This window comes from Lynx canadensis, chromosome A3 (assembly GCF_007474595.2).
Source record: "Lynx canadensis isolate LIC74 chromosome A3, mLynCan4.pri.v2, whole genome shotgun sequence".
NCBI lineage: Eukaryota > Metazoa > Chordata > Mammalia > Carnivora > Felidae > Lynx > Lynx canadensis.
Window position 1 is genome coordinate 90,619,069 of NC_044305.1, and position 12,463 is coordinate 90,631,531.

Consider the following 12,463-nt stretch of genomic DNA (forward strand, 5'->3'; position numbering starts at 1 on the left):
TAGATCTGAGGCCTGCATTTCCCAGAGCGACATGGGTGGGAGTGAGGGTGGCCTGATTTTTGTTTTTTCAGTTAACAGTATCCAAAGAGTTGGATCTACTTTCCTGTTCTAGAGACTTCCACTTGTTGCTTGAGCTGGCCCTGTCGTTTCAGGGACCAAATGATGGAGAGGTGGGGGTTTGGGTGCTAAAGGGAGCAGTGAAACAGTTTCCTATACCTTCAGATGGAAACTCTTGAGCGGATTGTGCCTGCTTGTTAAGCCCTGAGGGGATGGAAGGATGTATACTGGTGAGGCACTTAGCTCCCCTGAGGAGAGTGCTAAGCTCACTGCAGCAGACTCTAGCACAGTCTCTCGCATAGATTAGAGCAGTGCCTGCTCCCTCGTGAAAGGCAATGAGCTGGCTGCTTCACAGAGAGAAAATGGGGTGAGCTCCACCGTGGGACACTGTTCCGTCTACCCCTAGATAAGCAAACACAGCATGCACACACACACACGCACACCCCCCTTGATGTGTGAAGCCATGAGAGCAAGGCCTTGTCCTTACATCATGTACCCATAAAAAATATTAGTTTTTCTCAGTGGGAAAAAGGGGTACTTGAGCAGTGTGTGTGGTGTGTGTGTGTGTGTGTGTGTGTGTGTGTGAGATGAGCCTCATGTTGGCTCTGTTGTGTTTTCCCCTTTCTCTACCCTCACTGGGAGATGGTATTGGCTGGAGCTGAATGGTTTCCTTGTCAGCTGACATACCCCCTCCCCTGGCCACAGTGGGTTGGACACATGCCCACACACTGTCCTTCTGTTTCCTAGGGAGAAGGACGGCATCCGGAAGGCCCGTGAGGTGCTAGTGCGGCTGGGCATAGACCCGACGCAGGAGGACTGCGTGGCCACTCACCGGGTGTGCCAGATCGTGTCCACACGCTCAGCCAGCTTGTGTGCAGCCACCCTGGCAGCCGTGCTGCGGCGCATCAAGGAGAACAAGGGCGAGGAGAGGCTGCGCTCCACCATTGGGGTTGATGGTTCTGTCTACAAGAAGCACCCTCAGTGAGTCAGCGTGCTGGGACCCATAGTGACAGGGCCCCCAGAACACTTGGAGACCACTGACAGGCCTGAGAGAGACCCTAGTGACTGCCCAGCCAACTCTGGTTTGCATTCTGGCACAGTGGGGAGGGACGCAGAGTTGAGGAGCTCTGTAGAATTAGCTCCCAGCTGGGCATGTGAGGATCAGGAAGGTGTGTCCCTGGCAGGGGTTCAAGCCATCTCTGAAGGCTCTCGATGACTCCAGCTCTATCCAGGGCCCCCCTGGCTGGTGGTGGGGGGCGGGGGAGGGGGAGTGCTCTTTCTGCCACCCTCCTGTTTAGGAGTTAGGGTTTCTCTGTACTTGTTTCTTTGACTCTCTCATGATTCTGGGTGGGCTCTGCGGGTACTGTGTCTTCTGCCAGGGGACACCCTAGTTCAGCCTCTCTGGCTGATCTGGGTATTGAATTCATCCTGCCCTTCCCTCCATGTTTGGATCCCTTGGGTCCAAGATATTCAAATTTCAGTTGGGACCTGGCCATCTCTCTATTGTACTTACTCATTATCTAATCATTTTTATCTAATAGGACCGCCGGGTCAACGGGCCTTCATTAACTGAATGGTTGATGCAGAAGGTCTCAGGCCTAGCATTCCCTGGTTTTCTAGTCTAGTGCACATGAATCACCTGAGGATCTTGTTAAGAGGCAGATTCTGATTCGGAAGTGTTCGGCCTGAGATACAGGGTCTTACTACATTACTTACTGTGATTGTGTGCGGTGGGTAGTGACTTCCTACAACAGTCCTTCCCGTCACCCAGCCAGGGCGGTCACAGTTGCATAGCTGAGCTTTAATTAACACGGTGATGACCCTGACTTGGGAGAGTGGGGAGAGGATGATCAGGGTGGCATCTGCTCCTGCAGGTGCCTCCCGGCCTTTGAGCTGAGGCGGTGAGCCCTTTGCACCATTGACCCTAACCGCGGACACCCATGTCTTACCCCGTCTTGGTGACTGCAGTTTCGCCAAGCGTCTTCACAAGACGGTTCGGCGCCTGGTGCCCGACTGCGACGTCCGTTTCCTGCGTTCCGAGGATGGCAGTGGCAAGGGGGCAGCCATGGTGACGGCAGTGGCCTACCGGCTGGCTGACCAACACAGAGCCCGCCAGAATACCCTGGAGTCTCTGAAGCTGAACCGTGAGCAGCTGCTGGAGGTTAAGAAGAGGATGAAGGTAGAAATGGAGCGAGGTCTGAGCAAGGAGACCCACGCCATTGCCCCCGTCAAGATGCTGCCCACCTACGTGTGTGCCACCCCTGATGGCACAGGTATGCGGCAGGCTGCCTCCCAGCTCGCGGTGCTGGGCCTGTTTCATGGTGTTGATGCCCAGGAGGACTCCCTTAGCCATGGCTTTGGATATTTGGACCAGAACATGTTTCTTCAGCTCTAGCACTAGGCAATTCTAGTGTTCAGTAAGCTCAGGCAAGGCATTCCCCTGCTACAAACTGAATAGTAATAATGATCAACACTTACTGAATGTTTACTATGTGTCAGACACTTCTGTAAGTGCTTTACACATATAAACTTAATTTTTAACTGTTAACAGCAATTAGTAATTAATTTTGTTAACAAACTAATATGCTTGGCACAAAACTGAGACACTGAAAAATTAAGAAACCTGCCCAAGTTCACACAGCTAGAAAATGGCAGAGCTGGGATTCAAACCCAGGAGTTTTTGGTTCCAGGGCCAGTTCTTATAAATCCTAGGTCAGGGGTTGGCAAACTAACGCCCATGAGCTACATCTGGCCCACTGCCTATTTTTTTAAATAAAGTTTTCCTAATACACAGCCATGCCCATTTGTCCACATATTATTTATGGCTGCTCTGCACCACCATGACAAAGTTGTGTGGTTGCAGCAGGGACTGTGGCTCCCAAAACCTGAAATGTTTGCTGCCCAACCCTTTGTAGAAAAAGATTGCTGACCTGTGGTTTAGGTCTTACAAATTAAGAAATGGAGATCTTTTCCCAATTCGGAGAGAACTGACGTTGAGTAAGCCAGTGTAGCAGTTGGGCCAAGACTGGGCCTTGGTCCCTGCTCTACCCTCTTCTGGCTCTGTGGGCCTGAGCGAGTGACTCAGCCTAGGTCAGCCAGGTCTCCCTCCTCCATCAGAGGAAAATGCAGTGCCTCTTTCTCATGGCTGCCTGAGGGCTGCATGAGGAGTATGTTTGAGGCACGTAGCACCTTATGATTGCCCAACAAAGGAGGGTTTTCTCATGTGAAAAGATTTCCCTTCAATTTCCTTTAAAGAGTTGAACTCTGCTATTTTTTACTCTATTCTAGAAGCTAACATAAGGTGGCCTTTGATTTAGCACAAATGACATGTTTAGATATTTTTGAGTATACTGTATCACAATTTCTGGTTTCCTGCAGAGCTCATTGTGACCTCTGGGACCCACCTGAACTCATCTGAGGACCGCTAAGGAGACAGCACGGCTCTGGCCCTCAGGGGTCTTACTTTTCTTTCCTGTTAGGTGGAGCACACAGTCCATCATCCCTGAGGGTGTTGAGGGGCTGCCAGGAGAGCTCCCCATTAGGGGAAAGTGCTTTAGACTGTCACCCTCTGCTGTGCCCCAGTGCGTCATCTTCCCGGGTTTATATTGCAGAGAAAGGTGATTTCCTGGCCTTGGACCTTGGGGGTACCAATTTCCGCGTCCTGCTGGTGCGTGTGAGGAATGGGAAGAGGCGCGGAGTGGAGATGCACAACAAGATCTACTCTATCCCACAGGAGGTCATGCATGGCACAGGGGATGAGGTGAGTCAAGGTGGCTTCTGGGAGGGGACCCCAGCAGACATTCACTTCTCACCCTGGAGGACAGTGCTTTCTCTGCTCAGCCATGGTCCCAGGGAAGGCTAGGTGGGCCAGGGCCCTGGCCTTGTCTTCACTCATGTTAGTGCCTGAGCTTGCATTTCTCCTGACAGGAGCTGCTGGGGGCAGCCTGCCCTGGCCAGGGCCCCTCCCTCAGAGCCTGTCTTCTCCCTGCAGCTCTTTGACCACATCGTCCAGTGCATCGCCGACTTCCTTGAGTACATGGGCATGAAGGGTGTGTCCCTGCCTCTGGGTTTCACCTTCTCCTTCCCCTGCCAGCAGAACAGCCTGGATGAGGTAACCGCCTTCCCAGAGGGCTTGCCTGTGGGCTTAATGGACTCTCCACCAGCCAGAGTTTGGAGCGGGGCAGAAAGTTGAGCTGTGAGGAGGAAAAGAAGGGCATGAGTAAGCAGTTATGATGAGGGGCCTGTTGATGGGAATGATTCAGTTGGAACTGGTAGAGGTAAAGTAGGTAACAATCTTAGGGATGATGATGATGCTAACCAAATATTAGCAACGAACATTTTTAAAGTACTATCTGCCAGGCACTGTGCTAGGCTGCCTATGTGCATTATCTTACTTAACGCTTACAGCAACTGTGTAAGATAGGTGTTCATATGCTCATTTTGCAGAAAGGAAAACAAAGTCTATAGAGATGCCAAGTATCTTGCTTCAGATCAGAAGGCTTGGGAATAGCCAAGACAAGATTTGAATTCTGGTTTCCCGATACCCAAAGCCATGTTTTCAGTGATGCTCACCTGCTCCTGAGGCCTATTTTGGGCTTGGGACATTTTCATTAATCTTCTGTTGTTAAGATGCTCTGGTGCTTCTCTAGTCTTAGCTTTGCTTTTCATTCCCTTTCAACTTGGCATGCAGGAATGAAGCAGGTGGGCAAAGAGCTGGTGCTCTCACATATCCCGGACATGGTGTGTTGAGAATGTAGGAGAGCTGAGTAGGTCATGCTTGGGCTTATTCTGCATTGATTATCAGCATATTAGATGTTAGAATACTGTTGTCTAAGCAGTTGTTCCTCTGTCTCCATTGGTCTTCTAGAAGCTCACATGCATGTTCACAACTGGTCAGTATGTGGTAGACAGAGTGGCCAGGGTACAAAAGGCATGATTCCTACTTGAGGTGCTTACAAACAAACTGTGATGTAAGCAGGCTCAGGAAGGCATGAGCTGCTGTTTGGAACGTGGTGCTGATGGGGTTCCGAGGCCCCGAGGATGCGCAGTGTGATGTCACCCGAGCACATACCTGGAAGGCATGAAAAATACTTGGATCATCTTCCAAGTCCAAAGCATGAGTTGATGGGGAAGAAAGGCAGGCAGGCCTGGCAGTGTGGAGGAGGGCACGTAGGTGGGAAATGTCACAGGTGCAGGGAGGTTGGTCCAGTAGGGAAGAAAGGCCAGCATTTCCCACAGGATCCCCGGAATAGCAACCCTCCTGTTGCTCAGCTGAGTTTTGTAAATGCTTCCTCCTCCTCCCCTCTGAGTTAAATTCATGTGCACCAGTACAGTGAAGGTTTTAGGATGTCGTGCAATAAAAACCCTTGCCTAATCCAGTATTTCCCAACATGTGTCACCATTTGTCCAGTGTTAGGGGTGCAGTGTTGCTTTTCACTTTTCTGTTCCTTTCCAGTTTTATTGAGATATTAACATGCACACTGTATAAGTTTAAGGTGTACAGCACAGTGATTTGACTTACATATGTTGTGAAATGATCACCACAAATAAGTTTACATCTGTCATCTCCTACAGATACAAAAAAAGAAAAAGAATAAAAGTGGTTCGTTTTCCTTGTGATGAGAACTCTTAGGATCTACTCTTAACTTTCTAATATACCCTATGGCAGTGCTTGCTGTTGCCATCATGATGTTCATTCCATCCTGAGTACTCACTTACCCTGTCACTGGAAGCTTATACCAATTCCCTCTCCCCAGTTTTTCTGATTCCTTTGTCTTTTCACATTATGTTTCTCAGTGTCAATGCACCGGGTTTTCAAAGGCTTCTCCATTTACATCAGTTTACCAAAGGGAATTACCAAACGTGCAGATAAATATTTACATGTTTCTTAATGAAACATTGCTTATTATAATGAAAACATTAGAAACTAACCCAATTGTTCAACAGTTGGGAAATAGTTAATAAGTTCTGAGCCATTCACTGCCGGGTATCAGCAACGAATGTTTTTGGAAGAAATTTCAATGATGTGGGAAAAAACTGGTGGTAAGACTAACAAAAATGTTTTTAAGAAAAAGATAATCTCTATAGTATAGAAACCCACAAAAAATACCTTCATCATCAGAAGATGAGAACATAGGACTCCAGTGTGTTTGCTTCTAGGATTTTCCTGCTGAAATATTTTTAAATAGACATGCCTTACTTTTCATGCCAGCATGTGTCTATCTTTAAGAGTTTATCAGGTAACCCAACAACATATTCACTGTTTCTACCTGCATGGTAAGATTCCAGGTCATTGTGTTAGATTTCATTCTTTACGTTCTAAGTTTCTGTAGGGAGTACGTGTTCCATCTAGCACTGTGAAAATTAAGAGCAGATCAAACAGAGGCTGCGTTCTCTCTGTTGTTCAATCGGTCTGTGAGCCGGGATCTGCTCTGGTAAGATTGTCTTATTGAGTGGAAAATCAGCAGGTGCTGAGGCCCAGAAGCCCCAAGCTGCCTTGACCACCTCGTGGCCCTGGGCAAGTCTCCCCAGCTTCACGGGCCTCTCTGCGTGTCTTATTATTAAGGACCACCTGAAATAATGTTATTTGATCATTCTGTAAACTTGAAAGTGCTAAATATAAAATTTCATTAGAGATGTGAAGCTAATTTGTAGGCAAGACAGCTAGAGATGAGCACACAGTTGTTTGGATGTAGGTATGTAAGCCAAGACACTGCTGGGATCATGTCTTATTTTTCCAAATCTCCTGGGATCTGAACACAGCGTGACACATCCAGGTTGACTTGTGACTCTAAACTCCTGGGCCATGAAATGCCAAGCAGGGGTGAGGCTGAGCAAGGCCTGGAGAAACCATGAAAGAGGGTGGGTAGTGAGCACATAGTCCATTTATGGATTCTGGCCTTGCAGGGAGGTGGCCCAATAGTTCTTGATGCTGTTTTCCGATGGGTTCCAGCAGCAAAGAGGAAACCAAGGGACAATAACCAAAACACTTCTCCCATATGTAAAATCTCCATGTGTGTATTCCCCAGAGGGCCCTGTGACACGGCAGACGGCCACATTAAAGACGAGTGGCTTATGGGTGACTCTGAAGAGCCTAGAGTGCTTCCCTCACTGGGATGACGTGAAGCCTAGCTGTCACCCAACTGTCACCCAAGCAGGGCACTTGCTCACACCATCTTGGAATTTGACAATGAGACAGACTCTGACCCTTCTGATATGAATATAGGACAGGGCAGAGCAAACTGCTTTTCCCAGCAAAAGAAGCACTTGTATAGAACTTAGCTCCCTGCAGGGACAGTGATGTGGTACTTAGGGGCCCATGGCGTCAGCTGGCCTGGGGGTGAGTCCTGCTCCTCTCCCCTAAGCTTCAGGCCTTGGGCAAGTTACTCCAGAGCCACAGTTACCTAGAAAATGGGCACAATAATGATAACTATGTCACCAGTTTGCTGTGAGTATTAAACAATGGAACACACGCATAGGGGGTATGCAATCATTTGTGAGAGGGATGATTGGTCATTAAAGGGAATCTGTACTACCTGGTGAGGTTGAGAACAAGAGGCACAGCTGGGCCCCAGGAATGACACAGGAACCCTCCTCTGCTGTCCTCATCTGTGCTCTTATGTGACTTTTAGAGCATCCTCCTCAAGTGGACTAAAGGCTTCAAGGCATCGGGCTGCGAGGGAGAGGATGTGGTCACCCTGCTGAAGGAAGCCATTCACCGGCGAGAGGTGGGAGAGGCATGCCACGAGGCCCAGAATGATCCGTGTTCGGAAAGTGGGGAAGTGTTGGGTGTGGTTGCGTGGGTTAGGGGGAGAATTAGCGTGGTCCTTCGGTCGTGACCGAGTGTCCGCTGCGTGTCGAGCCCTGCTCTTGGCACTGGGGCTTCAGGAATGACCACAACAAACTCTGGTACTATAAACAAACCCATGAGCTAATGTCAGGTGCCTTAGAGCTGTGAAGAGACATGAAGTCAGGTGAGGACAGAGTGAGTGGGCTGGAGAAGGGCACTCCTAAATAGCACAACCGGGGAAGGTCTCTGAGGAGGTGACATTTGAACAAAAAGTGAGAATGAGCCAGGCTGTATCAAATACACTTTCTATACATATCAGTCTCCCTTGCAAGGGTCTGAAAGAACATGTTGTGGTTCTTTGGTGGACTGGGGATCTGCTTTTGCCCTCTCAGGAGTTTGACCTGGATGTGGTCGCCGTGGTGAATGACACAGTTGGGACGATGATGACCTGTGGCTATGAAGACCCTCACTGTGAAATCGGCCTCATTGTTGGTAAAGCCCCAGCAGTCCTTCCTGCGCTGTGACCCATGGCCTCAGACGGGTGTGGGGACAGTGCAGAGTGAGGCCCTGACGTGTTTGTGATTGGCAGGCACGGGCAGCAACGCCTGCTACATGGAGGAGATGCGGAATGTGGAGCTGGTGGAAGGGGAGGAGGGCCGGATGTGTGTCAACATGGAGTGGGGGGCCTTCGGGGACAACGGGTGCTTGGACGACTTCCGCACAGAATTTGATGTGGCTGTGGATGAGCTTTCTCTCAACCCTGGCAAACAGAGGTAGGTACCCCAGTGCCTGCGAGTCCTGGTACATGTACCCCAACTGCACTGTAGCAAGTGGTCAGATCCTCTGCAACAGCAAGTCCCAGGACACCTGTTTCTGAGACGTCAATAGAAGAAATTTCCTTGGCAAGGGTTTTCAAATAACATCCGGGAAGTACTACCGCTTGGACTATGACACCTTCAAAATCCAGTTGGGAAAACAAGAGTTGTGTTTTGAGGAGCATTTCTTAAAGGGAACTGGTGACACAGGTTTTAGAAGGATGAAAAGATGTAAAGGGGATACTGAGGAACACAGAACTAGGAAATGTCAGAACTAGGAAATGCCTTCTTACCACTGCCTGTGAGAACAGGAAGGGATGGTGTTAAAACCTAGGTCTGGGACTGTGAGGAAAGACAGTTGAGTCATCTGCTGATAGTAGGGTAAAGAAGCTGGTGTAACAGAGAGGAACAGGAAGCAAACAGGAGTCTCTTCCTCCTCATCCATTCATTATGTAACATCCTCTATAGTCAGGACTGGACAAGGGCCAGCCCTAGCCTCACAAAGCATGATGGGGAGGTGCTCTGAGCTGCAAGCACACTTCCCATTGGGAAGATGTTGTGTGTAGTGTTTCCTAATTGGATTAATCAGGGACCATAGTTCTGCAGAATATACTTTGGTCAAGAGTACAAGTCACAGACGAAAATGCCTCTAGGGGCCAGATAAGTGTCATTAATGAAAGAAAGGGTGGGACAAGATGGAGTGGGGATGGGGGTCTTGGTTGCAACTGGGGGCCTCAGCTTTTTTAAAGGCACTATTGAGGGCCAAAAGGCCCTCAAGCCACCGAGCTGTCACATCAGTTCTGGTGGCCAAGACAGGGCTTCTCCAGTTGGCACTCAAGTAAAGTGATAATGATTAGTTTGGAGAGAAAACATGCTGAATGTCTGATGAAGTTAAGGATTAAGACTCAGCATCCTGCCATTTTCTTGGAGATGGGGTTTGAGTGTGTTTTCCTTCTTGGAGTTGGGAGTAAGCACCAGAAGGGAGATGAGCCCATAAGATGGAGATGATCCCAGGGAACCCCATGGGCCTCAGGCACTGTAGTCAGTTTTGCCGAAGGCTGTGGGTCAATGTATGCAGATACCAGGAATCCTGCCCAAGTGAATCAAATAGCACTTCCTTTCCCACCAGGGGGAACCTGCATGCCCTCTACTTTCTAATGTGCTGGGCATCTCACCTTCCTGCTTCACCTCCATGCACATTATCTGCATTGCAGGTTTGAGAAAATGATCAGTGGCATGTATTTGGGCGAGATTGTCCGTAACATCCTCATCGATTTCACCAAGCGTGGGCTGCTCTTCCGTGGCCGCATCTCAGAACGACTCAAGACAAGAGGAATCTTTGAAACCAAGTTCCTGTCTCAGATTGAGAGGTGAGAATTTAGGGCCCGGGGTAGGATGGGACCGTATCCTCCTTCTCATGGACAGACAAGCTGAAGGATTTCCGTAGCTCAAGTAAGGTCGGGGCACGGCTTACATAAAGGTCAGTTTAGTAGCAAACACATTTGTTGTCTATAGTGTTTATTTAAAGTTATGGATAGTTGGCATTTTAAGGGCAAATATATAACATTCTCATGAAAAATCCTGCTGAGCTGGCACAAGGCACCCCCCCTCCCCCCATGCAAAGTAATGTGGGTGGGTTTTAGATCAACTATCAAAGGTAGAAAGATACCTGCTCATAGGATATAAACTGGAATGCACAAAGGAAGCTAGCCTATTAAAGTGCTTGCATCTGGCGGGAGGGTGCTTCTTAACTGCTGCTGTGGTAATAAGGCAGCCAGGATCGAGTGAAGATTGGCATGCCAGGCAATGGCAATGCAGAAGAAATCAGGCCATGTGGTGGCTCATTAAAGCAAAACCCCCCTCCTCCAGTCTAATGGAAGCAAAGACCGTTCCAAATTACCATAGTGAATTTCGGAGCCCTTTAATAATTAATGCTATGCATTACTGTCAGGTGTATGGGAAAACAGGAACTGGATGACTGGCATGAGTGGGGCCCCAGGACATCTGCACCAGTGAATAGAAAGAATATGTTCTAGTGTGCATGTCTGTCTGTGTGCAGGAAGCTGATTCCAGGGTTCTAAAACAGCTCCCTTTATATAATATTTATTTTCTTACAATTGTATTTACATTTGTTTCCTGAGTCGCGAGTAGTTATCAGACCACCCCGGGTGGGGGAGCAGAGACAGAACAGGGTCTCTGCTGGCAGGTGATGCTTGTCCTGCTGACCTGTGAACAGCAACAAGAAAATGGATAAGAAAGAGCTGAAAATGCCAACTACAAGCCTTGTCACTGTCTTTATTCTTTCCAAATGAGTGGAATACGTAGATGGTGAATTACCTTTTTTCTTGAGTGCCAGTTGTTTGGTAGCAGTGCCCCGCCTCGCCTGGGCGAACTGGAATAGGAGCCCGTTTCTTTACGTTCCCGTCACACTCAGGTGGGCTCCGTGTGGTCCAGTGGGATGAGCATGGGTTCCTGAACTGAGTTCAAGAACAGGATCCACCTCTCAGGGAGCTCCTACATGACCAGTCCCCTGGAGTGGTGGGTGGGCCACCAGCCCCTGGTGTATGTGACTGACCACTCCCTGTCTGTCTGCCCCGCCCCCCCCTGCCCCCCCAGTGACTGCCTAGCCCTGCTGCAGGTCCGAGCCATCCTGCACCACCTGGGGCTCGAGAGCACCTGTGACGACAGCATCATCGTCAAAGAGGTGTGCACGGTGGTGGCACGGCGGGCGGCCCAGCTTTGTGGTGCGGGCATGGCCGCCGTGGTGGACAAAATACGAGAAAACCGTGGGTTGGACACCCTCAAAGTGACAGTAGGCGTGGATGGGACCCTCTACAAGCTACATCCTCAGTGAGTGCCTGACCTCCACTCTCCTTGTCCAACTTTCTTTCTCCATCTGTTCTTTCCTTGCTTTTCCTTCCTTCCTCTCTCTTCTTAGTTTATAGCAAAGCACCTGACATTCCAAATGAGTGTCTATAATATATATGCTTTACTTTAAAGGTTAAGAACCAGAAATAGGTCTGTGTGTTACCACCCAGCTTGGAAGACTCGGGCGCTATGCCCCTGTCCCCTGCCAGGGAAGGTACTCTGGTGACTTAGTCCCTTGCTTCCTTTCCCTGCTTATCTGTGTATGCATCGCTATGGTTCCATTTTACTTAATTTTGAACCTGCCATAAGGGGAGTCCTATGGCATCTCCTCTTTTGTGACTGGCTTTCCCCACACAGCATTTATAGCTTTGAGATGCATCCACATGGAAGAATGCAATTGCAGTTCATTAATTTTCAGGGCTGCGTAGCATACCTTTGAATGAGTATACTATAGTTTACTGTTCTGCTAATGGATATTGGGTTATTTCTAGATTTTGTCTGTTACAAACACTGCTCCTGTGAACATTCTAGGAAATGTAGGGGAACTCTGGAGCGAGATATTTTCTGCAGTTTGGTGTGGGGGCTGGTAGATTATAGCCATGACTGTTTTTGTAAACATGAGCCATGCCCACTCATGTATATGTTGTCTCTGGCTGCTTTCACTCTACAATGGCAGAGTAGTTACCACAAAGCTGAAAGTGGATCTACTGTCTTGCCCTTGAATTTTTTTTTTTTTTTTTTTAGAGAGAGAGAGAGAGAGAGAGAGAGAGAGAGAGCATGCACAAGCATAGCATGGGGGAGGGCAGAGGGAGAGAGAGAGAATCTCAAAACAGGCTCCGCACTCAGTGTAGAGCTCTTGGCAGGGCTCAATCTCAGGACCCTGGGATCACGACCTGAGCTGAAATCAAGAGTCTGGATAGTTCAACTGACTGAG

The 12,463-nt window shown here is 48.9% G+C and overlaps 1 protein-coding gene across 1 annotated transcript in view; it reads left to right on the top strand.

Moving 5' to 3' along the window:
- Positions 1–12,463, top strand: part of HK2 (hexokinase 2) — a 63,462-nt gene that overhangs the window by 47,259 nt on the left and 3,740 nt on the right. The window contains exons 9-17 of the mRNA XM_030310961.1: positions 805–1,038; positions 2,026–2,330; positions 3,669–3,817; positions 4,049–4,168; positions 7,689–7,784; positions 8,239–8,338; positions 8,436–8,619; positions 9,876–10,031; positions 11,278–11,511. Of these exons, the coding sequence (XP_030166821.1) occupies positions 805–1,038; positions 2,026–2,330; positions 3,669–3,817; positions 4,049–4,168; positions 7,689–7,784; positions 8,239–8,338; positions 8,436–8,619; positions 9,876–10,031; positions 11,278–11,511 (1,578 nt within the window). The remainder of the gene's footprint in view (positions 1–804; positions 1,039–2,025; positions 2,331–3,668; positions 3,818–4,048; positions 4,169–7,688; positions 7,785–8,238; positions 8,339–8,435; positions 8,620–9,875; positions 10,032–11,277; positions 11,512–12,463) is intronic.